Consider the following 27,611-nt stretch of genomic DNA (forward strand, 5'->3'; position numbering starts at 1 on the left):
TGAGCCCGTCCTCCTATAGCTCCTCCCACTAGCCTCCTCTGACACACACACCTCCCACATATCCCATTGACCTCTCCCCCCATTACACCCGCAGTGGCCCTCAGTCCAACTCCACATTGCCCTCTCAGTGTCCTGCTGAGATCAGCATGACTTCTACAATCAGGGTCATCACCCTTGACCTCCCTCTCTAGTCCCGACTCCCTTAAAGGGGGGATGAACTTCCTGATTTAGCCTCGGTTTCAATTCTCCTTGTTAGGAAATGCGACATAAGACGAGATTTAGGTCTTGGAGGCGTGCTTTGATGTGAGTGTCTCGTGTGTGTGTGTGTTCGAACGTGGGACGCGTTTGTACTTTCACTCTGCCAAAACAGTACACAGTTACAGTCACTCACCCTTCTAGATAACTTGAAACAGTCTAACCAGGTCTTGTGTCTGGAAGTAGCCTAAACTAGCTAGCAAGCTAGCCAACTTCTTTCGGCAATTAGCTTCAGCAGGCCATTGTGCGACCGCGGCAAATTTGGTTTGACTTCAGATAGCCTATCTGTGGGGCTAGTTAAGGACCGTCAATAAATTACACGATGTAAATGGAACAATATTTTAATGTCATTTAGTTGTCTCATTAAATGCTTTCAATATTTCTATATACATTTCTACAATTTATAGTTGGTTAGAGATTTTTAAGTTATTGAAATGTGGAGCTATTGACATTTTAAAATATTGTCCCATGTACATTGTGTAATCTACTGATGGTCCCTGACTAGCCCCATAAGGATAACGAATGTCAAACCAAATTGACCATGGGCAGCTGCGCATTCCCGAATTGATGATTACTTAGATGCTGCAAGCTGTGGGCAGGATTGAAATAAACCCAACCCAAGGAAAACTGATACTGTACCCTTCATTCTGTGACGTATCATTTTTTCCCTAATTATCTCTCAAATCTCTGTATGGACGAGACTGACTCATTGAGCAAAATTATCCTATTTACACTTCGTAGTACATTTTGACACTAGAACAAATGTTTCTGACTAATATCGATGCCACATAGGCCATTTTCTGCCAGAGAAGTTATTTATTGCCTTCAATTTCTCTTTAAGCCAGCCCAATTAATTAAAATCACCCCTTATTCCATGTAGTTCAAGAACCCTCACAAATGTGTTTATCCCCTATACATGTACATTAACCCCATGCTACAGTTCTGTTCCTACAGTGCCAATTCCACTCAGTGGAATTAGTACCAGAGTTAAATATATGGAGAATGTCTGTATATGTCTGATTAGTACTACAGCTACAGTGTAAAGACAGTTTCAAACCAAAACACATTTTGATGTATAGTTGTCCGCTGTGTGTGTGCAGGAGTGTGGTGGAATGGGAGGATACGAGGTGGGTGAAAAACTGCATTCTGTATTACATTTCTTGAGGGATTCATAGACAGGATGTGTAGCATCAAAAGTTCAATCGTACTATTTCAATCCAAACATTTTTGGTTGCACAGCTTAGATTTAGCACAACCCATTGCGTTCACTTGATTTTTTGCTGCATCATTTTCAGCAGTTTGGAAGTGCCCCAATCATCTCTTAATACCATGGCAGCCCCTCATCCTCCCACTATATTAGCGCTCTCCTGCCCATGTAGAGTAGTTCACTAGCCCTTACTAATAAGTCTGCCTCCAACAAAACCACCTCACCACCACAACCTCCCACACTGCTAGAGGTTACTGGTCCTTACCAACATGTCTGCCCTACTACTACTACAAGCCTCCACATATAGCGCAGATTCCCACAGTGACCTCATTCCCTCTTAACCACCCAATTCCTGTCAAGCCAAGGCCAAGGCCCTCAGAGCCATCCTACAATATATAATCATAGAAAATGGCACAGCAGAGTAACAAAGTACAGAATCCATATTAGGAACATTATCAAGGTAAGGGGTGAGGTCTAATGAGGAGGAATGGCAATGTTCCTAATATGGATTCTGTGCACATGGTCACTAGTCAATCTCCCAACCAACATATTTTTTACCCACCATGGAGACTTTAACAATTCACATGTGAAAATGTTAACCCCAAAAAATGAGGAAAACTCCATAGACTCCAACAAATCAGCAATAGATTAAATAGTTATCTCGAAGCATCCACACCCTTTAAAAAAAGGAAGGTGCCTTCTAAAATAAAGTGAGCAGTAAAAGGACTGTGAATGTTGTAGCTGAGCAACACAGCCTTTTAGCGTTAATCCCTGCCTCTATTGATATCTGGGGGGAATGGAGATAACTACATTCACTGATCTCGATCACAGCCTGGGGGAATATGTCACCATACACACAGTGGTGGAGAGGACAATGTTTCCTCTTCTATTAACATTAACCCTGATGATGGGAGGAGGATAGAGAGAGAGAGAGAGAGAGAGAGAGAGAGAGAGAGAGAGAGAGAGAGAGAGAGAGAGAGAGAGAGAGAGAGAGAGAGAGGCCCTCAAATTTTAAAAAGCATGCAGACCTGATGGCATCCTAAATGAGATGCTCAAATTCACTAGTGCAAAATGTCAATTGGCTATATTAAAACTGTTTAACTAGATCCTGAGTGTAGGTTATTTCCCTGACATCTGGAATCAAGGACTCATAACCCCAATCTTTAAGAACGGAGACATATTTGACCATAACAATTAGAGGCATTTGTGTGAACAGGAACCTGGGGAAGGTTTTCTGTAGTATTATAAATGTAAGAGTTCAAAACTTCCTTAATAAGCACAATGTCTTGAGTAAAAGCCAAATTGGATTTATTTCAAAACATTGCACGACCGATCATATTTACACCCTACACACCCTGATAGATAAACATGTCCACCAAAATAATACCAAAATGTACGCTTGCTTTATCGACTTCCAAAAAGCATTTGATTATATTTGGCATACAGGACTGTTCTATAAAGTTATTGAAAGTGGTGTAGGGGATAAAACATATGACATAATTAAATCAATCAGCAGAACCCTGGCAATACGTGCATCATCAAAATTGGCAAGAAAAAAACAGAATTCTTTAACCAGGGGCGGGGCCTTCGCCAGGGTTGCAATCTGAGCCCTGCTGTCACCCACAGCACATGGCCTACAGCAGAGCCTGGACCTGCTAGAGCAATACTGCCAGACCTGGGTCCTGGCAGTAAACCCCAAATACTAAAATAATGATTTTCCAGAGAAGATCCAGATCTCAGGGAATTAGACCAAAGTTCTCAATTGGTACAAAATATATAGAGTACTGCACACACTACAATTACTTAGGTTTAAAAATACCTTAATGATGCAGTGAATGAACTGAGAGAGAAAGCACGCAGGGCATTCTACGCCATTAAAAAACAAATTCAAAAACTAATTGAATGTGTCATTGAACCAATTGCACTTTATGGCAGCGAGGTGTGGTGTCCACTTGCAAAACAAGATTTCACTAAATGGGACAAACACCTAATTGAAACCCTGCATGCAGAGTTCTGTAAGATTATCCTACATGTCCAGAGGAAAACTACAAACAATGCATGCAGGGCAGAATTAGGTCAATATCCACTAATAATAAAAACTCAAAAAATAGCAATTAAGTTTTGGAAACATCTAAAATACAGTGACCCCCTCTCATATCATTACCAAGCCCTGCAATGCCAAGAGCTGAGCAAATAAATGAGTCCCCTCATCCAGCTGGTCCTGGGGCTGAGTTCACAAACCTGTTCTACTAACACACTAAAGCCTCAGCTCCAGAACATCCAATCAATCAGAATAAACCAAATTACAACACAGTCAAAACAAAACTACATTGCTTATTGGGAAACACAAGCACAAGCACAAATTAAAATGCAGCGCTATCTGGCCCTAAATCGACAGTACACTGTGGCTAACTATTTGACCATGGTTACTGATCAAAATCTTAGAAAAACCTTGACAAAGTACAGGCTCAGTGAGCACAGCCTTGCCATTGAGAAGGGTAGACACAGGAGAACCTGGCTCCCTGTAAAGGGAAGGCTGTGAAACCACTGCACCACAGCAGAACCCTAGACAGAGCTGCATTTCCTGACAAAATGTCAAAAGTATAAAACAATTAGAGAGTGTCATTTCCCAAAATGTGAAACCGTTTTTCAAGGTTTCAAAGACCTCTCTGATGAGAATAGGCTACCCATCCTGTTGGGGGAGGACGCAGAGAGCTGTGGGTTGGCAACACACTACATTGCTGCCTGCCATAAGATGAGGGACAGTGTCTGACAGACCAACCAACCTGCACATGTCCTCTATATTGTTATTGTTCAATGGTTATTTTGACCCTTGGTTATTGTTGTTACTGTTGTCCCATTGACAATATTGATTATTATTATTTTAATTATGTTAATATTGTAAATATCCAAAGTAAGCTTTGGCAATATGTACATTGTTACGTCATGCCAATAAAGCAAATTTAATTTAGTTTAATTTAATTGAGAGAGCGAGAGAGAGAGAGAGAGATAGAGATAGAGATAGGGCAAGAGAGATAGAGAGAGAGGGAGAGGGAGAGGGAGCGAGAGAGAGACTGAGAGAGAAAAAGCAAGAGAGAGAGCGATAAAGAGAGGGAGAAAGAGTGTGAGATAGATACGCAGAGAGAGAGAGAGAGAGGGGGCGAGCGAGAGAGAGAGAGAGAGAGAGAGAGAGAGAGAGAGAGAGAGAGAGAGAGAGAGAGAGAGAGAGAGGGGAAGAGAGTCAGAGAGAGAGAAAGAGAGGGAGAGAAGAGAGGGGGAGAGAGAGTCAGAGAGAGAAACAAAGAGAACGAGAGAGAGAGAGAGTGAGAGAGAGAGAGAGAGAGATAGGGAAGGGAGAGTGGTATTGGATGTATTACGATACATACTGTAACGAGACGATACGTAACAATGTAATCTCTGTTACAAAAACACACTCTCCTAGTACACTATAATGCCCTTCCATAATAATATACAGTATACCTTGTCCCACAAACATACATATTTTCTTCCCTAATACGTCCCAATGTCGGGCTCCAGTCATACCCACTCCCAGGCTTACTAATGTGCAACTGCATCTCTGAGTCATAGCTTAGGCTCTGTTTAGAAATGCATGACACTGATGTGTTCATTCCTATGTCTCGCTCTGTGCTACTGCTTATATCAGTACACGTCTTCAAAATTCAACTATTCTAAAAGCAACTTGTCTTCATGTGTCAAATTAGAGATGGTATCGAGTGTTCCTTTGCGCTTCATGTTTTAAGAACAAGGAGATAAGAGCGATTCAGATAAGAATAGTTCAGACAAGAATCTTTGAGAAAATAAATCATGTCAAATTCAGTTAAAAAAGTACAGTTTTAAAAATAAACAGCACTTTTAAAAATAGTGATATTCATGAGAGCCAGAGAACTTTGAAAGTGTCAAAACATCTTCAATTCAAATACAGATATTGCAACATTTGCACACAGTGCTTACTGTATCACTGAAATCATCATTGGAGAGAAACCTAACAACCCAGTCGACGCACATCCCTGCCCTTGGCATCAAACCAAGCACTGTAGCTGTGATTTGGGGCAGATTTGGTGCTGGCAGGTCAGCAGTCATCATCAGAGATCAGGGGTCATAGTTAACGGAGCAATGCATGATGCGATTAGGTCACACTCTCTCCGTGTGTGTATTAGTGTGTGTGTGTGTGTGTGAGGGGCTCAAGGGGGATTACGGCTAGTCGACATCCCCCTGGGGGGTACACACACACACACACACATGCACACGCACACAAACACACACACACACACAACCCACATTTCCCCACCTATCCTCCCACACACCCCCACACCCCCAACAACCCCACACCCCCAACAACTCCACCCCACCGTGGCTGTTGCATCGTGTGGTCTCCACCAGTCTGTTGTCCTGGTCGTAACACACCATGGCCTGGTAGCGGTAGCCTTGGCCACACTCCTTGATGTCCCCCTGCACCTTCATGCCCAGGAGGCCCTCCACGCGGTCCCCCCCGGCCAGGATGCAGTCGGACCAGTTGCCCACGGGCTGGGCGTTGTACTTGTCACATGGGCAGTACTGGGTCTCGCTCAGAGGGTACATTTGGGTGTTCTTACACTTGTCCTTCTTCTTGCTTCTCCCTGGGGTGGAGAGAGGATAGGGGTTAGTAGGTATGAAGTTTGTGTGTGTGTGTGTGTCTGCCTGTCTGTCGTGCAATTTAAAAGCTGCCCATCACCGGGCATTAATATGCATAATTATGTTAATTATGATTAATTGGACCAGACCTCTTTACAATTCTCAGGCTGCTCCCCAAACCAAGGGACTTGAGCTAATAGTTGCTAATAGCATCTATGCTGCACTCTAGCAGGCTACATGCTACTTCCCCTTCTCACAAGGTCATAGCGTAAACTGAATCAGTCATGTGTTGCTTATAACCTATACTTCCTTACTGGACTGCCACTGTGCAAAGGTGTGATACTGCCAAAAGTCCTCACGTTTTGTTACCATTCCTCACCTACAAGTAACCTCTTCCTTGTTCGGACCCCCACACAGTCAGCTGTGCAGGACGAGAACTTGGACCAGTTGGTGAGCTGGCAATCATCCTGGCATGGGAGCTGGCACCGCTGAGTGATGGGGGGCATGGTGTTGGCAAACTTCAGACACTCCCCAATGTCTGCCTGCGCTCCATCCAGCTGGCGACAGGACACGGCTGAGGGGGGAAATCAAAGGCACAGTGTCCCTTACAGGGTTGGTGGCCATTTTGTCTGGGTCACAGAGATTTAGCAGGACTGGAGACATTGATTGGTTCGGTAGGGTTGCAGAAAAGGTGTACTATGTAACACAGGGTGGCTGTCAATTGAACACAGTCTCAGGCAGACAGTTTTGTTTATACTGCCTGTAACAACTCAGAAATAAGAGTTATGGTAAAATATAAATAACGGTCAATACAGGTTCAATGTTAATATGTCAAATATGTTGTATTTTGATTAAAAGGACATTACTGGAGATATTGCAAAATGTGCTTTTCATTATGCTACCCCAAAGTAACCTACAAGCAGAGTTCTGCTCAAACTCCCCTGGGCCTCTGTTGACTCTATACGTTTGGATTGCTGTGGTCTGTTGATGTGTGTGGGGTTGTTTGTGGGGGCATGTGTGTTGACAGTGGGTGTGACTGGCAGTCAAGAGTGTTCCAGGTCCCTCCAGGTACACAGCAGTGAGACGCTGTGAGAAGCTGTGAGACGCCCCAGGGGTAAAGAGGCACTATGTCTCAGCATGTCTCAGAGAATGACAAACAGTGACCTGGATGCTTGAGAGCCCAGGGATGTTGACGTCTACTATCACAGGCTATGAGAGTCAGTCCAACACACAGGAGGATTGGCAAGATGTTTGGATGTCAGATCATTTGTATGAAGAAAAGGAAATTGTAATGTGCCTCCTACCATTTATGCATATTAGAACTTCACAAGTGGCAATTTACAACATTGCCACTGATAATAGTTCTCCATTGAAGCTATACAACAATGGAATTATTCTATGTGACCTGAAAAAACACATTTACAGTACTTTGTAGTACAGCTTCTTTTATCTACAGTAGTTGAGCCATTCCTGAATGCAAGTCAAACTTACGCTTCAATATGCTGTCATATGGTGTATGCTTACAACTGAAACATATTAACAGGTTGTAGTTAGCCAGAGGGGGAATGTAGCAGCTCTCCCAAACGGAGCTGTGATTAAAGCTGCATGAAAAGAGCCTAAGGTACCTGGTACCTAGAAACTCCAACTGTCTCAAGCAAGGTGGATGTCTAGTCATGAAGAAATTGACAAATGGTGTCCTCAGTGCTGTGGGGAGTGTCAACCCCAGTTCACGTCTTTGTCTAAGTAGGGGGATTTGACAAGTGGTTTAGGAAGCACAATTGGCCTCTCCTAACCTTGCCAAATCCATCTGTTTTCTCCTGGCTGAGATTCAGAGGCCACAAATAATGTCAATTTCATTGTGGATGTTTAAATTGGATAGAAGAGAAAGTAATAAAAGGGGATTCATGAAAGAAAAGAGATGGATAAAGGATGTAATTTCACCTCTTGTTTGAAGACCTGGTCCACATGTCTCTTGAGCCCCTGGGCTGTCCTCCCTGATGTACCATGGCACCAATTGACACCTTCTCCATTTGTGTGACTTCCACCTACAATAGAGGAAGTATTATGATGATGATGATGATTGTGATAATGATAGTGATGTTGAACGTGATGATGATCATCAAGTCAATGTCATCATAATCATTCAAATAATCATATTCATTTTACATTTGACATTTTAGTTATTTAGCGGACACTCTTATCCAGAGCGACTTACAGTAGTGAGTGCATACATTTTTGTACTTAATATTATCAGCAGACAGTAGAGGTAATTAGCGTATAATGAGAATACACTTCATGAGTAAGAGTTGCTAACGATAGTAGCAATAGTATCATCATTGGTGTAATCATCTCCATGTACAGTGCCTTCAGAAAGTATTCATGCCCCTTGACTTATTCCACATTTTGTTGTGTTATATCCTGAATTCAGAATAGATTAAACATATTTTTTTCTCATCCAGCTACACACAATACCCCATAATGACAAAGTGAAAACATAATTTTAGAAATGTTTGCAAATTTATTGAAAATGAAAATGAAATATCTAATTTACATAAGTATTCACATCCCAGAGTCAATACATGTTCGAATCACCTTTGGAAGCGATTACAGCTGTGAGTCTTTCTGGGTAAGTCTCTAAGAGCTTTGCACACCTGGATTGTACAATATTTGCACATTATTCAAGCTCTGTCAAATTGGTTGTTGATCATTGCTACACAGCAATTTTCAAGTCTTGCCATATATTTTCAAGCTGATTTAAGTCAAAACTGTAACTTAACCACTCAGGAACATTCAATGTTGTCTTGGTAAACAACTCCAGTGTATATTTGGCCTTCTGTTTTAGGTTATTGTCTTGCTGGGTCCATGCAACTTATTTTGTGACTTGTTAAGCACATTTTTACTCCTGAACTTATTTAAGCTTGCCTTAACAAACGGGTTGAATACGTATTGACTCAAGACATTTCAGCTTTTCATTTTTATTAATTAGAAAAAAATTCTACAAACATAATTCCACATTGACATTATGGGGTATTGTGTGTAGGCCAGTGACACAAAATCTACATTTAATCAATTTTAAGTTCAGGCTGTAACGCAACAAAATATGGAAAAAGTCAACGGGTGTGAATACGTTCTGAAGACACTGTATAACTGCCAGTACTCTTGGTACTGTGCTGTACCTGTAACCAGGGCAGACTTTGGGAGCCGCACAGTCCTTCTTCTCCTCCAGCACCTCAGGACAGTCTTGGCCCCCGTTGGCTGGCAGCTGGAGGATGACGCGGTTTCTCGACTGCTTCTTCTTCTGAATGTTACCAGCTGACAAAGCACACAGTACATGAAGCATTACTTTAATTATATATTATAATTTGATTTTCAAACACCGGAAATTTGTCACAGTATCTAAACCTGTCTGGCTCAACACTGAGTCAGAGAGGTTTAGGTACTTTGACACATTTCTGAAATTTGCCGTTGTTCCCCTTTATATCATGTTGAGACATTCCATGTCAAACTAACATATTCAGGGCAGAGTGGGCGAATGTTGACTGCTTTATTGTTGCAGTAAAATCGATATAGTCGTCAAGTCCAAATCTAATGATGAAGTAACATCAACAAGATGGATGCTTTCCCCGTGATCAGTGGTATTCCCAATAGACACACCGTTGAATAAATACAATAAAGAACTATCAAGTTGAGCCAGAGCGCTGGCTATCTAGACTGATTAAGATGTCGCTTTATGGTCCAGGACTGGCCCAGGAGTGTTTAATCAAATCATGAGTGTATTACAGGCTCTGTGCATCCGTGACCTTTAGTTTCAACCAGTGTGGGTGCGAGGCAGGTCATCCTATACAGTAGGAGAACATCAGCACTACTATCAAAATCTGAGACTGTGTGTGGCGAGGGCCAAAGATTTATGCTCTCATGCCAAATAATGAGGTCATCAAAATCTGAACGATGATGATTTCATGCCATAAATCAATGTAATGTATTCAACAATGTCCTCCAGCTGTGGACATGGCTGTCTGACAAAGGTGACCTGGTCTGGAGGCGTTTTTATCACAGCATGAAAACAACAAAAACAACAACAACAACATGGCGCCCTGTCACTTGTAGCCATAGGCTAGTATGTTTACTGGGTTACACTAAATTAGGTAATCTTAAGGTCATCCTACATGTCAATCTGTCAAATGAAATATCCGTAATGAAACGAGAGTAATACAGTTTAAGGAAACTGTAATGAGCCGTTTACATTGCATGCATCACCCAATTGGTGCCAGTTTCCTTATTCGTCCCAGTTTTCCATTGGTTTAAAATATCAATGATCTCCAAATGATGCTTCATGATAAAAGCTGCCATACAAAATGTTCCTACGAGGTTGGATAAGTAAGCAATTCCTTTTAGGAGAGCATTTTTGGTCCATAGTTCTTAGTTCCCAAGAGACTTACAATGAAAAGATACAATGTATGATATTAATTTGAGCCAGTTTGCTACAGCAGGTAAATAATCCTGCAGCAATGGGAAATGTGAATTATTATGTGGATTATAATTAATAATAATAATAATAATAATAATAATAATAATAATAATAATAATAATAATAATAATAATAATAATAATAATAATATGCCATTTAGCAGACGCTTTTATCCAAAGCGACTTACAGTCAAGTGTGCATACATTTTTACGTTTGGGTGGTCCCGGGGATCGAACCCACTACCCTGGCGTTACAAGCGCCATGCTCTACCAATTGAGCTACAGAGGACCACAGACATGTTTTGTAGGGGTTGATACATTTTTCATAGGGAAAATTAAGTCTGAAATTTCAAAGTGGAAAGTACAAACTTTAGAAGTCTTTTTAAGCCTCAAATACACTGCATAGCAGGTAAGTTCTCCTGTAACAGGGTCATCAAATTAAGACCCTACATCTGTAGGGTTTTTATTTGTGTGCATGTCTTTGCACAGTAGCTTGAATTCTTCTTTCATACCTGCATCACAGGTGGGAGAGCACTGGGACCAGTCGCTGAAGGGGGTGACGATGCAGTCCTTCTTACAGGGCATTCGACAGGGCCGCACTGTACCTGGACGAGGACTCTCAGGACATCTACATGGTAAACACACAAACATATAGTTGGTAACACACAGACACAGGCTTCTCACTTTGGCTGCAGGAATTCAAATGACTCATCCGATTGTCCAAGAGCCATGGAGCTATCGACGAACAATGATAGACTCTTGGCTTTGAAGATGCTCCTCTTAGAAAGTACTGTAACCTGCTTGGCTTCCTACTATGTCGTTTTTCTTTGTAAAACCACTTGGCTTTTACTGAGAGAAATCCAGTTTTTTCTGAAGCACAAACTAGAACAACAAGAAGCAACTGTCTGATAAGAAGTCCTATGTCTTATGTCCATGTCAATCTATGGTACCACTGACAGATAAGGAAAGAGAAGATCATCTTATGTCTTATGTAGGGAAATTTAAACATGACCTACAGTATACGGCTTTAGCAGCTCAGCAGTGCCTTTGTTAATATTCATTCCTCTTAAATGGAGAATCTGCAGTTAATTCCTCCAGGCTAGATTCAGTTCACTATAGATAAGACCCTCCATGGGAATCCTTCCCATCTTTCTGCTCTGTTTTAAATTGATTCTATTACTGGACGATAATCCGTTAGATCTCTGGGATTGTGGTTGGAGTTGGTCTTCATATTTAACGGACAAAGGGTTATATGTAATCTTCAGCCTATAGTTATAAGTATCTCTGATCCCCAGTGAATGGCCACTGGATGAAGATAAACAGGGGGAAATTGTCAGTCTAAAAGACATCAAGTAATCTGATGTTTCGGACATGGGCTCTCCTGGGGCTTTCTAAGTGCGGCTCTATTTCCTTAGCCTATTGCTGAGATAGCATAGATAACCTAGCTAGCGCTGATCATCTGGGTCAGGTTTACACATTGGGAGTAGGAGCACTATCTTCTACTGGGGTTGCTCCACTCATTAGCACCGTGTCGTCAGGGGAGAAACAGGGTGCCTCACATGCACAATGTAATAATGCAGCAGGCAGATATGCGAAGAGAGGAAAGATTTATGTTTAATACCAATAGAGAGAGCTAAATCCCTCTTTAGTGAGACAAATCTTCTGGCATGTTCGTACACCGGTTCTACACTCCAAAGCAGTGCTCAGGGATGGAGAATAGAGCGATGCTGATGATGATAAATATGGATCAGGCTTGGATCAAATCAGTTTCTTATTTCCTCTTTAGGTTTAAAGAGTTTACACAGATTAACTGCATTAACAACAAGTGCAAAGGTAATGTGAACCTGTTTAAGGACAAGCTACTTCAAAAGACTTCAAAAGAAAAGCCTACAGGGAACAATCTTCTAGACAAAACAGTAAAAGATGAGACACAACAACATAATCCAGATTGAGCTTTTGAGCTGAGCATTTAGCACCTCAATACACCTCACATAACTAAAGCTGAATGCCCTCTAGACAGAAACATCCCTACTGTTCCCTTTCAGTTTTAACAACGTTCCAGACAAAACATATGAGACACAACAACATGACACAGATTGAGTTGTTGACCCGAGCACTTAACTACCTCACATAACTAATGCTGAACTAACGCTGAACTAACGCTCCAGCAGACAGAAACATTCCTACTGTTCCCTTTTATTTTCCTTGTATTTTAGGCTAGGTGTAATGACAGGTATTATCCGAATATGGATTATTAAACTTCAATTACATTCTCATTAAAAAAACAGGCCACTTTCATTGCCAGAACACAATACCAACGCCACAGGAAACTCAGTCTTCACGGCTATTGAAGTATGCAGACTTTTCGACTAGTCATTAGATTATCCAATTAAAGCATCATCTGGTTTTAGCCAACTTGTTTTCCCTGCTAGTGTTATCATATCTTAATGATCTTTAAATGTAATGATTTGTAGTGAGGCAGGAAACACAACATTTACTCTGAGTCTGTCCCATAGCATATCATTAAGAAGAGTCTGCCAGGGTAATGTTTTTGTTCTGCTATTTGCTATTATCGCTTGAATAATCTGTTCGACAAGAGATTCTTCAAAAGGAGCATACTGTATGGTTGAACATCGTTTTAAGAGTCTGCAAAAGCACACAAGGCCTGGCACAAAACGATAAGGACTAATTAAATTCATTATTTAAAAAATACAACAGCAAATAAAACAGAATTTGTTTAATATTTGGGGAGAAAACAGCTCTGGCTGTGTGTAAGTTTCTTTGGCCTCTGTCTCGACAGCGTTCAACCATCTATCACTGTCATCCGCAGTGACTAAACACAGTTGTCATTAGGACACATCCACATGATTGACTATGACTATCAAACACTATCACAATTATTCATCCTTTTCCGGTAGTCCAAGTAAGCATCAGTGCGATTATACAAACACATCGGACGTCAATCCACATGCAAATTGTCACAATCTATAAACCAAGATGTTTTAGTTCCAAATCCCACTGCAGTCCTCTGTATATCGACTGATAGAAGCGTATGCCTGAGGGAGTGACATATTTGTCTCTGAGAGACTCCCCTCTCTATTGGGCTTTGACAGTGTGTGTGGTGACACTGTGTGAGGTTCACTGCCTCGGGGTGTGTGAAGACAGCTCTGAGCCCTCTGTGAGCAAGCTGGGGCACATCTGCATACACACCAGCGAGGCAGACGTGTGCTTGTTTGCTCTGCCAGGTTCCTAAGGGAGCGCTAATCGAACCTACCTGCCAAGTAGAACGGTGGGAAGAGAAGACACAGTGGGAAAAATAACAACTAGAGACCATGTCAAGTCACAATGCAGCACACTGAGTGCAGGCAGGCTGAAACCACCTCTACACTAAAGCTAGATAGCTAGTGGGCTTAGTGGTTTAGTGTCAAGATGAGTCCACACCATCTCTCCCAAGCAAATGGAAAAGATTGGCACCAATTGGACATGGACTCACCCTGACATTAGACCACTTTTGAAGTCTTACAATGAATGACAAATATTGATTTTAGAATGAACCATCACTACAAAGGACTTGAAGACAAAGCACTGAGAGAAGGCACTTTTGGAGTTTTGCCAGCTTCAGCGGTCTTAACCTAATCCACCATGACAGGGGAAAGCCTCTTTAAGAGCAACAGTGGCTTGAAAGAATGCAAAACATGCAGGAAAGTTATTTCATAACAAAGGCAAAATACAGTGGCCTTAAAAGGATATGGACTCCATAGCAAAGCCTATAATGGCCCAGAAGAGAGTTCCAGTGACAGAAAGATATTCAGCACCTTGGACAGATACCACTGGGAGGTTTTATCCTGCCAGGTGAAAATTACTTCAGGATCTTGGATAGCAACAAGATCCGTAAACTGTAGACTCATGGGTTAAGATTTATATACAGCAGGTTAATTAGTTAAATGAACATAAAATCCCACCTAGATATGCCTAGCAAAGCAAAACAGCCCCATGCAAGAACACAACTTTAGACTAATTGTAAAGTAAACTTATTGATGCATTTTGAGGTTGCAGTGTATGTTCTGCATTGCAAACTATAGACATCCTGCAGCTCTCATCTTGTGGTGATTGAATTACCTTAAAGTATCAAAGCCACTTAATTACGGTCATTATCATCAGTGGGAAATTACACAGGCCTAAATTAACAGGGTTAATTAGCATGTTTGGGACGGCATATATATATATTTATTTATCTGTGTTTGCCTGTGGAGTAGAGATAAGGCTTGAGAGCTACTCTTCATACTGTATCACTTCTTGTCATACCTCTCTCTCTCTCTCTCTCTCTCTCTCTCTCTCTCTCTCTCTCTCTCTCTCTCTCTCTCTCTCTCTCTCTCTCTCTCTCTCTCTCTCTCTCTCTCTCTCTCTCTCTCTCTCTCTCTCTCTCTCTCTCTCTCTCTCTCTCTCTCTCTCTCTCTCTCTCTCTCTCTCTCACACACACACACACACACACACACACACACACACACACACACACACACACACACACACACACACCTAGGGCCTAAATGTTCTTACTTCTTGGGCGGCACCTGTCCCACATTGACCCGGACACAGATGACCTTGCGTGTCTGCATGCCTTGGGAGCAGGGGCCCTGCCCGTTGGTGTTGGGGCCAGCAGCAGACCTGGGGCCAGTGGTGGTGTTGAGGGCTGAGGCTGAGGGGTCTTCAGTACAGGGGCCCCAGAGGCCAGTCTGCCAGTGGTACACCGTACATGCATGCTCGTTGCAGTTCCGCACCTCCTGCAGGGAACTGCTGTTGGGGCACATGCCACCACCTAGGAAGAAGCACACACATAGAAAGGGCGAGCTGATGAGTTACTTCATAGAGCTTCGGCATCATGCACATGTAATAACCAATAAGTTCAGATTCTCTACCACACCACACGCATATACAGGGTAGTCCCAATGTCAATAGTTAGGGAGGCTCTGCCTTATACATGAAGCCATTAAATAATGACAGAGATTCTGGCATGACAAAGTCTGCAAGATTCAGCCAATTATTGATAGTGACAGTCCATGATGGTGTTGAAAGGCTTGACCTCCCCCGGTGATTGACAATGCATTTTAATCCTCCCGCCCACTTAGAGGCTCAGATGATTCATCTCCTCCTACTGCTAGTTGCAAGTCTGATTCCCAACCCACTTCTCCACTTCTGTTGGATATACAACATCCAACATCTCTATCTCTCTCTCTCTCTCTCTCTCTCTCTCTCTCTCTCTCTCTCTCTCTCTCTCTCTCTCTCTCTCTCTCTCTCTCTCTCTCTCTCTCTCTCTCTCTCTCTCTCTCTCTCTCTCTCGCTGTCTCTCTCATCTCTGCTCAGCGGAGGCAGGTGGGTCGATAGAGTGAGATTCAGAGCCCTTAGTTCTTCAGAGTAATTGCAGACACTTACAGCTTTGGGCAGTGATGAAGGGGCATTGTGGGACTGTAAGTCCTTCACACCTGCACCATCCTGAGATGAAAGCCAATCGGCTCCATAATGAGCAGCAGTGGTGTTGTTCACAGGCCGGTCAACGTGGAATGCCAACTCAGACAAATCTAAACCTGATGGCAAATGAACAGACCTCCTTCCTTTCTGCTGACTGCTACCTGCTTACATCGCTGACTAACCATGTCGGTTTGCTGGTTCTGCCAATAGCGTAAACTAACCAGACAAATATGCCACAGATGGTGCCCAGACAGCCCAGACTGACCTAGAAAAGTGGTTTGGGTTGGGCAGAGGTAAAGTCTATGTCGATTCTACAGAGAGCTGTAGTGGATGATTTATGAATGGTGAAGCAACATCAGTTCTGTTTAATGTGACAAATCGCTTTAATGCCACTCAAAGGATGCGGCTCATGGAATATGGGTTTATTCATGTTTGCGGTATGAATTTCAGCACTTTTCTGACTTATTCACAAAATTTGCTCGGAAAGACATCCATAATGTATTGTGTCTCTGTGCTGGCGCGGTTACATTTAGTATGTGGCTTATGACATACTGGAGCTTGGGATCACCCAACAGACGGCACACTTGCCTGCTAAAAATACATATATTTTGGGAGGTATTCCTCGACAGTAAAAGGCAAAACAAATATTGAAATAGCATACATGATGATGTTGTGACTTTCCACATTGGTGGGGAAGTTATTTAAAGTGCCAATCTGCAGTTGCTGTATCCATTTTTTGACTTATAATTGAATGATATGTACCCACTAGAAGAATATAACTTAAAAAATGTGTTCAATTGTCGTACCCCATCAGAACCCAAAATATAAGCTTGTTTTACTCCAATGTTTGTAAACAAAGTAAATGTAAACAAACACTGTATAGCCTCAAAACATGTTTAAAACTATAATTTTGATATAATGGATGGTCAATCCTTGCATCCATAGCTCTGTCTATTAATTTTAGAGTGGTTACATTTCTCCAGCCCCATCCCTCAGCATTTTACCGAAACAGTTTTTTTATTGTTTCAACAATGGATTGCCCCTTTAAATAATCTACCCAAATCTCCACGCTAACAATATATATTACTCATCAACCAACTACTACTACTACTACTACTACTACTACTACTACTACTACTACTACTACTACTACTTCTACTACTACTACTACTACTTCTACTACTACTACTACTACTACTCATTTTACAGATACAAATGGAATGTACCAAAAAGCTCTGGAAACTTTGGCACCCTTGAAAGACCTTTGGAAAACATTGATATGGAATGTTAAAATTCTCACATCAAGATATGAGAATATCAAAATACATTTGTAGAATTAGTTATACTTACTTACGGTAACCACAACAACAAAACCAACAACAACTACTTATTTCACTACATCTAGTGCTACTAGGATTTTAAATCAAACCTACGGTGCCCAAAGGCTGTCGCGGTATAACTACAGTAAAGTCTATAGACATTGGCAGAAATCCTATTATTTTGTCATTTGTCAGCATGTCACTAAGGTTAAATGTAGCTAACAGCTAGTTTCAATCACAAGTGTTACCCTCCATCACTGTGATCCATGCCACTACCATTGCAGTTACTGTGGGGAGGTAAACAACATGCAGATAAACTTTTAGCCAAATGTTTAAATGAAAACAAAAAATCATAGTGACAGACAGAGGGACAGACAGACAGACAGACAGACAGACAGACAGACAGACAGACATACAGACAGATAGACACAGACAGATAGACAGACAGTAACAGACAGCAACAGACAGTAACAGACAGAGTGATAGACAGACAGTAACAGACAGTAACTGTCAAAGGGACAGACACCATGAAGGACAGCTTGGCTTGAAAGCTACAGTATACAAAGATAAAGACCCCTTCTAAATAGTTTATTAACAGTACAGTAGATAGACAATACAGACCATACAGAACAGTACACCATCTACAGTACATAGTCTCATAGTCACCTTCGCCAGCGTTGTAGGCCAGTATGGAGCGGGTCCTCAGCTGCTTGCCCTCAATGGTTTTGCTGGAACAGGTTTGGGAGCAGGAAGACCAGGAGGTCCAGTCGCTGAGGACACAGTCCTTAGGGCAAGGCACCTCACAGGCGATGGGCTCAGGGGCAGGGGCTCCCCCACACAGCTCCCTGTCCACCATGTCACCTGGGTGGCACAAAGAACGGTACGGTCAAGGAATGCACACCATTATAACAATAGAAAAACAGAATCTTCAATACAGAAACAAATCTCAAAGCAAAAACGGAATCTGTAATTGTACTACACTTTATATAACTTAGCAGACTCTTATCCAGAGCGTCTTACAGGAGCAATTAGGGTTAAGTGCCTTGCTCAAGGCACAGACAGATTTTTTCACCTATTCGGCTCGGGATTCAAACCACTAGGCTACCTGCCACCCTCCATTATAATGTTCTACAATATGATAAACCACACTACAATTTCCTGGTCCATCGGTGGGCTTGTTTATATATTGTTTCCTTAGTATCATTGAATGCTAATCAATTTCAACCCACACAATTAATTAACACAGCCATTCAATTTGATCTGTTGTCTTCCTTTTGACATCACAGTTGGATCAAATGTTTGGTGACTGTTTAATAGCATGCTGGGTTAAGGTTATCAAGGATAATCTGTACAATATATTAATATTGATGTCTCTATTCTCAATGCAACTCGATCTGAATACTGAATTAGCTTTGGACATAGTAAGTACAAACTCACTTGGGACTTAAACATTTTACACTTACACATTCATGATTTATGAGTGCTTAAGTGGGTTATACTATTAAGCCACATATTCTGTATGTGCTTTTAGAGGATTAACCTTTTACTGTAGTGGGCTAAATCAGGGTCACACAGAGTGTTTCTTGGTAGTCTTAAACAAATCTACTTTGAAACAAAAGTATATACCTCACACACATGGTTATGGACTTACAAGAAAGAAGACACCTATACCATGTCAGATATAGAGTTGAAATGTATTCAATTTTGAGTTTGCATCCCAATATTACACTTCATATACATCACAGAAGACTAAAATATAACAAAACCGTTTGACATAGAAACACCAGATTTTAGGCACACAAAAAAACAATGATGTTTAATATTAATAATATTCCACCCATGAGGCCACTAGAGAGCGATTTGGTCATTTGACTGCAGGAAAGGGCTACCATGTTGCAATGAACTGAATTCAAGACATTTGAATTCAAGACAGTTCAGCACTCCAAATGAGCAACACAATGGCTCTGCAGAGAAAATATGTATGTTCCGACGGTTGGTTTTTGCAATTTCAGGCTGAGGATGAGTTGAGCTTCAAACCCTCCGATCGGCCTGCCTTTGCATTAAGATGTCACTTTGATGAGTATTCAGCTAACCAATCGTGACTGAACCGAGACAGTGTGGAAATGCAAAGTGACAGGGAAACCCAGTGGCTCTCACGGTGGTGAAAACATGAATGAACAAAACACCCTCTATTAGAAAAACTCCAGGCGTAGTGAACGGAGAAAAACGGTTCCTTTTAAATGAGTCAGAACAGTGAATATCAGTATATATCAGAAGCTCTCAGTATCGACAGTGGCGTTTCAATGATATTTGTATAGACCCCTGTCTGCGGTGTGGCTGTTTGCTGTTGCTGTGGCAGTTTCATAAGATTCAGCCTCAGTGTGAGGAAAAGTTCGGAAGACAGACATTGAGCCCAAAGTCTCTAGGGCAAAAAGTTGCCCAAAATCATAACACAGCAAATCAATTTCCATCAGCGGAGACAGGGGGAATCAGTCAACGCCAGTCAAAATAGGCAGAAAAACACAAAGAGGTTATGCCTCTCACAGAGCTACTAGGAAGACATCACCTGACCTGGCAATAACCCTGAATGTCACTAGTGTATGTACATGTACAGTATGTCCTGTATGAGGTAAAATGACAATGTAACGTAGGATGAGGATGAGTTTTTCAGAATTTCGAGGACGATAAGAGAGGTTATTGTCAAAGGAGTATCGTAGGAGTATGATTTGGACTCAATCCATTACAGTGCCTGTATATATCTCTGTGTATCTCTTTGATATCTCTCTATATCTCTTTCATAACACTCAAACTAGGAATGGTGACTATACTTGGGATTGATAGCATAAGCATCTTGGTCAATTGCACCCATATTCTGAAACCTGCTCAAAACCCCAGACAGCATCTCTCTGCACCGACTGCCATTGTCTTCAGTCAAACATTCTTCAGTAATAAAGTGGAGCAGTAAAACCAGGAAGCTGAAAAGTTAAGGGAGTCCCCGAGACTCAGGGCCAGAGAGAATTGATTTGATTTAGTGCGAGCAGGGTTTAATTGCTCTGGCTGAGAGAGGGAAAGGGAGCGAGGGCAATATGTGGCTATGCTGAACTAGGGAAGCGTTAAAGGAGATGGGGATGTGAGGTGGAGGAGGGTGTCTGGAGAGAACTCCATGATAAATGGCAACCATGATAAATGGCATGGCGGCTAACCACCATTCTCTCTCTAGTCGTCATGAGGTACAGCCATGAGTTAGGGGGTTGGTAGAGAGGTCACCTTGAGCAACATATGATTTTTCATCCAGAGGGTGATACCCTGACTTAAGGCGTCAGCATGTTTTAGTTTGGCTGGTGCCTAGCCGAATTCGGCTAGCCGAAGCAAATGAGTGTGCTCGCATACTCCCTTAAAAGATCTTCACTTGAAAAACAAGAAAAAAGCGTCAATTGTCCATTTTGAGATGCCATAGCCAGTATACATTTCCTAAAAATAGTCAGAATTAATCTAAGATAACTCAAGAAATCTATAACAAATGTTGACTTTCTTAGCCGCACAATTTTACATCTAACTAAGATGTTTGGTGTAGTATTTCTCAATACAAAAATGTGCATGAAAATGAGTCGCCTTTATTGAAGAATCCCTATTGTTGACCAATCACCAACGAAGGGGCGTAGACTTCGGCTCCGAACTTCGGCTTGCCTCCAGAAAATGTTTTATGTGCCCGAACAGCCGGAAAAACCCTCACCGAAGTCCAAAACAAACAAAAACATCACAAAATGTCGTCATAATATATGCACAAACTTTTCCGAACTGTTTCGGCTGGGAAGCATGCGGACACCTTTATTCATCACAGATGGAAATAGTTAATCTGGAAGTGGTGGGCTACTCTTGGGGGGGATCAGGGAGCTGAGGTAACAATGTGGTGGATTCTGAGCATAATAGTAAGTCAGAATACTATAGTACAGTTTTATTGTACTATGCTAGCTTAGCAGGCATAACTGGTTGAAATAACGTCTTAATGACAACATTTCAACCAGTTCCTGGTTGTAACGACGTCATTTCAATCAGTTTTGCCTGTTGGCAGTGTTCTACATGAATTAGTCAAGCAAACATCCACTGAAAATAAAGGACTCTATAATGTGCATTAACCGAATCAATAAACCAATCACGGAGCATTATCTACAATCACACAGCAACGATTATAGAGACTGAGTTTAACGGAATTAACGAGGGAAAAATCCAATTGAAATTATCTTTAGCCGATAATTAGTTATTACTATGATTTTCCTCACCGGTGCTGTTGACACACTGGACCTGAGGTATCTGTGTCCCAGGGCCACACGGCAGCTCCCCGTCGGGGCTACACTCATCCAGTCTGACTAGGCGCCAGTCCCAGCAGCTGGGTTCATCACATGGGACAGCCTCCACCAGGTGAGGGCAGTTCCCTGGTCCACCCGTCGGCGCATTGCTGATCTCCCGTTTCCTCAGTTTAAAACCTGCGGAAGGAAAAATACACATAATTCCATTTAATATAAAAAATCAAATAGAAATACATAAAACCATATGAAAAAAATATATATAAAAACTCTGAAAAAATACATAATATGCCTAATTGTCCTCCTTTGGAATTGATCTCTTCAACAGCTCTCTCGAAATGGAATAATAGGATATGTTATTATGATAAGATTAGGATGAATGTAAAAGCGCAAGCAAATAATTGGCTAGTTAATTGTTGGCACTTTAACACATACTGTGATCAAACTGACCATAAATTGATACAAAGAGAGGATTTCATTGTGAAGAGCCAGCGTGTAATTATCATGTGGGTGTGGGGCGGCAGGTAGCTTAGTGGTTAAGAGCGTTGTGCCAGTAACCGAAAGGTCGCTGGTTTTAATCCCCGAGCTGACTAGGTGAAAAATCTGTCGATGTGCCCTTGCGCAAGTCACTTAACCCTAATTGCTCCTGTAAGTCGCTCTGGATAAGAGCGTCTGCTAAATTACTAAAATGTAAACGTAATGTTAGATACTGCATTTATGCCAGAATATGTTTGTTCAAGAGGACCTTACAATGACTACAATAGCACCTACTACTATACATCCACAGGTAACCTTCTGAAACTATGCCATGTTCTGTAAATTCCATAACACCATGCATAACTCATGGCAAATACAAATCATATAACAATCATATGGCATGTTAACGCTTAACTTTTTTTCAACTGTTTATGTTTTATAACAAGTGATATGCCAGTTGCCATTAGTTTGATAGGAGGGACATACACTGTGTATTAAAACACATAATACCACATACAGTTGAAGTCGGAAGTTTACATAAACCTTAGCCAAATACATTTAAACTCAGTTTTTCACAATTCCTGACATTTAATCCTAGTACAAATTCCCTGTCTTAGGTCAGTTAGGATCACCACTTTATTTTAAGAATGTGAAATGTCAGAATAATAGTAGAGAGACTTATTTATTTAAGCTTTTGTTTCTTTCATCACATTCCCAGTGGGTCAGAGTTTTCATACACTCAATTAGTATTTGGTAGCATTGCCTTTAAATTGTTTAACTTGGGTCAAACATTTCGGGTAGCCTTCCACAAGCTTCCCACAATAGGTTGGGTGAATTTTGGCCCATTCCTCCTGACAGAGCTGGTGTAAATGAGTCAGGTTTGTAGGCCTCCTTGCTCGCACACACTTTTTCAGTTCTGCCCACAAATGTTCTATAGGATTGAGGTCAGGGCTTTGTGATGGCCACTCCAATACCTTGACTTTGTTGTCCTTAAGCCATTTCGCCACAACTTTGGATGTATGCTTGGGGTCATTGTCCATTTGGAAGACCCATTTGTGACCAAGCTTTAACTTCCTATTTTGTGAAGTGCACCAGTCCCTCCTGCAGCAAAGCACCCCCACAGCATGATGCTGCCACCCCCGTGTGTCACGACTTCCGCCGAGGCTGCCTCCCCTCCTTGTTCGGGCAGGCTTTGGCGTTCGTCGTCACCGGCTTATTAGCCACTGCCGCTCCATATATCATCATTCTATTTGTCTTGTCTTGTTAATTACACACACCTTGTTCATATCCCCTCATTAGTCTGTGTATAAGTGTTCCCTCTGCCCCCTTGTCCTTGTGGGTGATTGTTTTATGTGAGTTGAGTGTAGCTCGGTTGAGCTACTCGTACCTTGTATTGCCGGGGTAGATTATTCCCCTGTGCCTGTATTTTGTTGGAGCTACCCGTACCTTGTATTGCCGGGGTAGATTGTTCCCCTATGCCTGTATTTTGTTGTCGCTATCCAGCGCAACTGTGTACGACGGAATAAACTATGTATTCTGTGATTTACCCTCCTGCGCCTGACTCCGTCTTGAGATGTTGCTTCAATATATCCACATAATTGTCCTTCCTCATGATGCCATCTATTTTGTGAAGTGTACCAGTCCCTCCTGCAGCAAGCACCCCCAAAGCATGATGCTGCCAACCCCGTGCTTCACGGTTGGGATGGTGTTCTTCGGCTTGCAAGCGCCCCCCCCTTTTTCCTCCAAACATAACGATGGTCATTATGGGCAAAGAGTTCTATTTTTGTTTCATCAGACCAGAGGACATTTCTCCAAAAAGTACGATCTTTGTCCCCATGTGCAGTTGCAAACCGTAGTCTGTCTTTTTTATGGTGGTTTTGGAGCAGTGGCTTCTTCCTTACAGAGCGGCCTTTCAGGTTATGTCGATATAGGACTCGTTTTACTGTGGATATAGATACTTTTGTACCTGTTTCCTCCAGCATCTTCACAAGGTCCTTTGCTGTTCTTCTGGGATTGATTTGCACTTTTCGCACCAAAGTACGTTCATCTCTAGGCATCTCCTTCCTGAGCGGTGTGACGGCTGCGTGGTCCCATGGTGTTTATACTTGCGTACTATTGTTTGTACAGATGAACGTGGTACCTTCAGGCGTTTGGAAATTGCTCCCAAGGATGATCCAGACTTGTGGAGGTCTACATTTTTTTTCTGAGGTCTTGGCTGATTTCTTTTGACTATAGTTTGTTAACAAGAAATTTGTGGAGTGGTTGAAAAACGAGTTTTAATGACTCCAACCTAAGTGTATGTAAACTTCCGACTTCAACTGTACGTGTTATGAAAGCATTATGCTAGCATTACCACACCAAATATAGACACAGTCACCAAAAAACATTCCAACCCATACCCATTAAGGCCCTGCAGTGGACATACAGGTAACACTTTATATGGATATTCCCAAGTAGATGGTTTGTAGATGTTCAGTAGATGTTCCATAACTGTCAACAAGATTTCAACTAACTATCCACTAACCCTAACCCTAGTCCTAACCTTAACCATTATCCTAACCCTAAACGTAACCCTTACTGTATGTAACCCTTATTTTAAACCTAACCCTAACCTTAGCAAGCATTTGCTTATCAACAGATAGTTTGTTAATAGTATGACCATCTGTAGATCATCTATATGGGACTATCCAAATAAAGTGTGATCGACATACAATAGTCCCAGTCAAACTCTTATCCACACACCTTTCTTCCCTTCTTGGACATCACAGTTCTCATAGGTGCAGGGTCCCCAGGCCCCCCATGGGGACACTTCACACTCGATGGGACAGGGGATGTGACACAGCTGGGACGTGTTGGGGACGGGACCTCCACACAGCTTGCTGTCCACAGGACGGGATGCTAGGGACATGGAAATAAGGGACAGGCATTCAAATATACTTACAGTATAGTCAGAAATATACTTATATATTCAGAAATATATGTATTTATTTGGACAGTGAAGCTAAACCATTTAATTTGGCTCTATACTCCAGCATTTTGGATTTGAGATCAAATGTTTCATATGAGGCGACAGTACAGAATGTCACCTTTAATTTGAGGGTATTTTCATACATATCTGTTTTACTGTTTAGAAATTAAAGCACTTTATGTATGTAGTCCCCCCATTTGAGTGAGAAAGTTACAGAGGCACAAATATCATACCCCCAAGACATGCTAACCTCTCACCATTACCAATAACAGGGGAGGTTAGCATTTTATGGGGGGTATTATATTTATGCCCCTGTAACTTTCTCACTCATCATTGTTCACGATTCATTCATGATTATCCGTAATCATGGTACACATAAAATAAAATAAAATAAAATTGTATTTGTCAGATGCTTCATAAACAACAGGTGTAGACTATCAGTAGAATAACGGGGCCTTTTCCAACAATGCAGAGTTAAAGATAAAAAATTAATATAAAGATACATTATTTACCATTTCTATTGGGCACAACATAATCTGAAACACAACCAAAACAAAACGCAAAACCTTGATGTAATCATTGCATGCTAGAATTATGCCTTTTTGCTACTTTAATACACATGTAAGTGAATTTGTCCAAATACTTAACACCTTCAAATGGGGGGACTAGATACATAAAGTACTTTAATTTCTTAATGGTAAAACAGATATGTTGGAGTATAGAGCCAAATTAAACGTTTTAGCTTCACTGTCCAAACAAATACTTAGGGGAGTGTATATACTAACATAGTCATACTAACATAGTAATAAATATACTGATGTATTCTGAAATATACCAATATACCCAGATAAATACTGAGAAATAGATGCACAAATATACTGAAACAGATTAACTGTTAGATTAGATACAGCAATGGTATTTAAGTATTGTATTGGAATACTGTGAAGGTGAGGTGCTGCCATATTCCTGCTATTTCCCTTTGTTTATGGCCCCACTGTTAGCATACTGTTAGCATGCCAGAGTGATAAATTAACTCTGATTAACCTTTCAGCGCTATCTAACACTTGAAACAACATAAAGACAGGCCCACCATTCTCACTGAAGACACATGAAGGGTGTACCGAAGGTGTGAGAGAGCTGCAGTGTCTCCTCTCATACATATTCTATGAAGAATAATCCAGTGCTATGATTCCCCTGTTGTAGCGCTTCAGATTTAGAAGCTGTATACACGATGCGTATGTTCCCGCCGAGGAACTTCACTTCACGCAAAGGAACAAAAGAGAGATTGTTTTTCTCTGCAAGAGAATAAGTGAAGCCGACTGTGAGACGCCATTTTCTGGATGTTTCTTTAATGCACTTGAATAAATGGGTTTGTTTGAAGTTGGAGTGGAAAGTTGGTGGGTGGTTTTGTGTGTCTGTCACATCAAAGCTGTTTTGGAACGCAGCACAGTGCGGGTTGTCCTGGTTGATGCAACAAAGGCTCTTGATCACCTAACAGATTGTCCAAAGCCAACCCCACTACCATGGGCTCCACTGTCTAATTGACACCCCTCTGCCACAGCATATGAACACACACGCACAGATGCAATGTGCAGAGGCAGATGTTATTGCGGGTGTATCGAAATGCTTGTGCTTCTAGCTCCGACAGTGCAGTAATATCTAACAAGTAATATCTAACAATTTCACAACATATACCCGATACACACAAATCTAGTAAGGAATGGAATTTAAGAATATATACATACAGTGGGGAGATTTGATACACTGCCGATTTTGCAGGTTTTCCTACTTACAAAGCATGTAGAGGTCTGTAATTTTTATAATAGGTACACTTCAACTGTGAGAGACGGAATCTAAAACAAAAATCCAGAAAATCACATTGTATTATTTTTAAGTAATTAATTTGCATTTTATTGCATGACATAAGTATTTGATCACCAACCAACCAGTAAGAATTCCGGCTCTCACAGACCTGTTAGTTTTTCTTTAAGAAGCCCTCCTGTTCTCCACTCATTACCTGTATTAACTGCACCTGTTTGAACTCGTTACCTGTATAAAAGACACCTGTCCACACACTCAATCAAACAGACTCCAACCTCTCCACAATGGCCAAGACCAGAGAGCTGTGTAAGGACATCAGGGATACAATTGTAGACCTGCACAAGGCTGGGATGGGCTACAGGACAATAGGCAAGCAGCTTGGTGAGAAGGCAACAACTGTTGGCGCAATTATTAGAAAATGGAAGAAGTTCAAGATGATGGTCAATTACCCTCGGTCTGGGGCTCCATGCAAGATCTCACCTCGTGGGGCATCAAGGATCATGAGGAAGGTGAGGGATCAGCCCAGAACTACACGGCAGGACCTGGTCAATGACCTGAAGAGAGCTGGGACCACAGTCTCAAAGAAAACCATTAGAAACACACTACGCCGTCATGGATTAAAATCCTGCAGCGCACGCAAGGTCCCCCTGCTGAAGCCAGCGCATGTCCAGGCCCGTCTGAAGTTTGCCAATGAC

The 27,611-nt window shown here is 41.7% G+C and overlaps 1 protein-coding gene across 1 annotated transcript in view; it reads right to left on the reverse strand.

Annotated features, from left to right (window-relative positions):
* The window catches only part of LOC121560990 (thrombospondin type-1 domain-containing protein 7A-like), a 62,944-nt gene that overhangs the window by 16,961 nt on the left and 18,372 nt on the right, over positions 1-27,611 (reverse strand). The window contains exons 6-14 of the mRNA XM_045208348.1: positions 24,870-25,025; positions 21,627-21,830; positions 18,013-18,207; positions 15,119-15,377; positions 11,074-11,189; positions 9,271-9,406; positions 8,036-8,139; positions 6,474-6,668; positions 5,833-6,099 (exon numbers count right to left, since the gene is read on the reverse strand). Of these exons, the coding sequence (XP_045064283.1) occupies positions 5,833-6,099; positions 6,474-6,668; positions 8,036-8,139; positions 9,271-9,406; positions 11,074-11,189; positions 15,119-15,377; positions 18,013-18,207; positions 21,627-21,830; positions 24,870-25,025 (1,632 nt within the window). The remainder of the gene's footprint in view (positions 1-5,832; positions 6,100-6,473; positions 6,669-8,035; positions 8,140-9,270; positions 9,407-11,073; positions 11,190-15,118; positions 15,378-18,012; positions 18,208-21,626; positions 21,831-24,869; positions 25,026-27,611) is intronic.

Source organism: Coregonus clupeaformis, chromosome 28 (assembly GCF_020615455.1).
Source record: "Coregonus clupeaformis isolate EN_2021a chromosome 28, ASM2061545v1, whole genome shotgun sequence".
In the NCBI taxonomy this organism is placed as follows: Eukaryota; Metazoa; Chordata; class Actinopteri; order Salmoniformes; family Salmonidae; genus Coregonus; species Coregonus clupeaformis.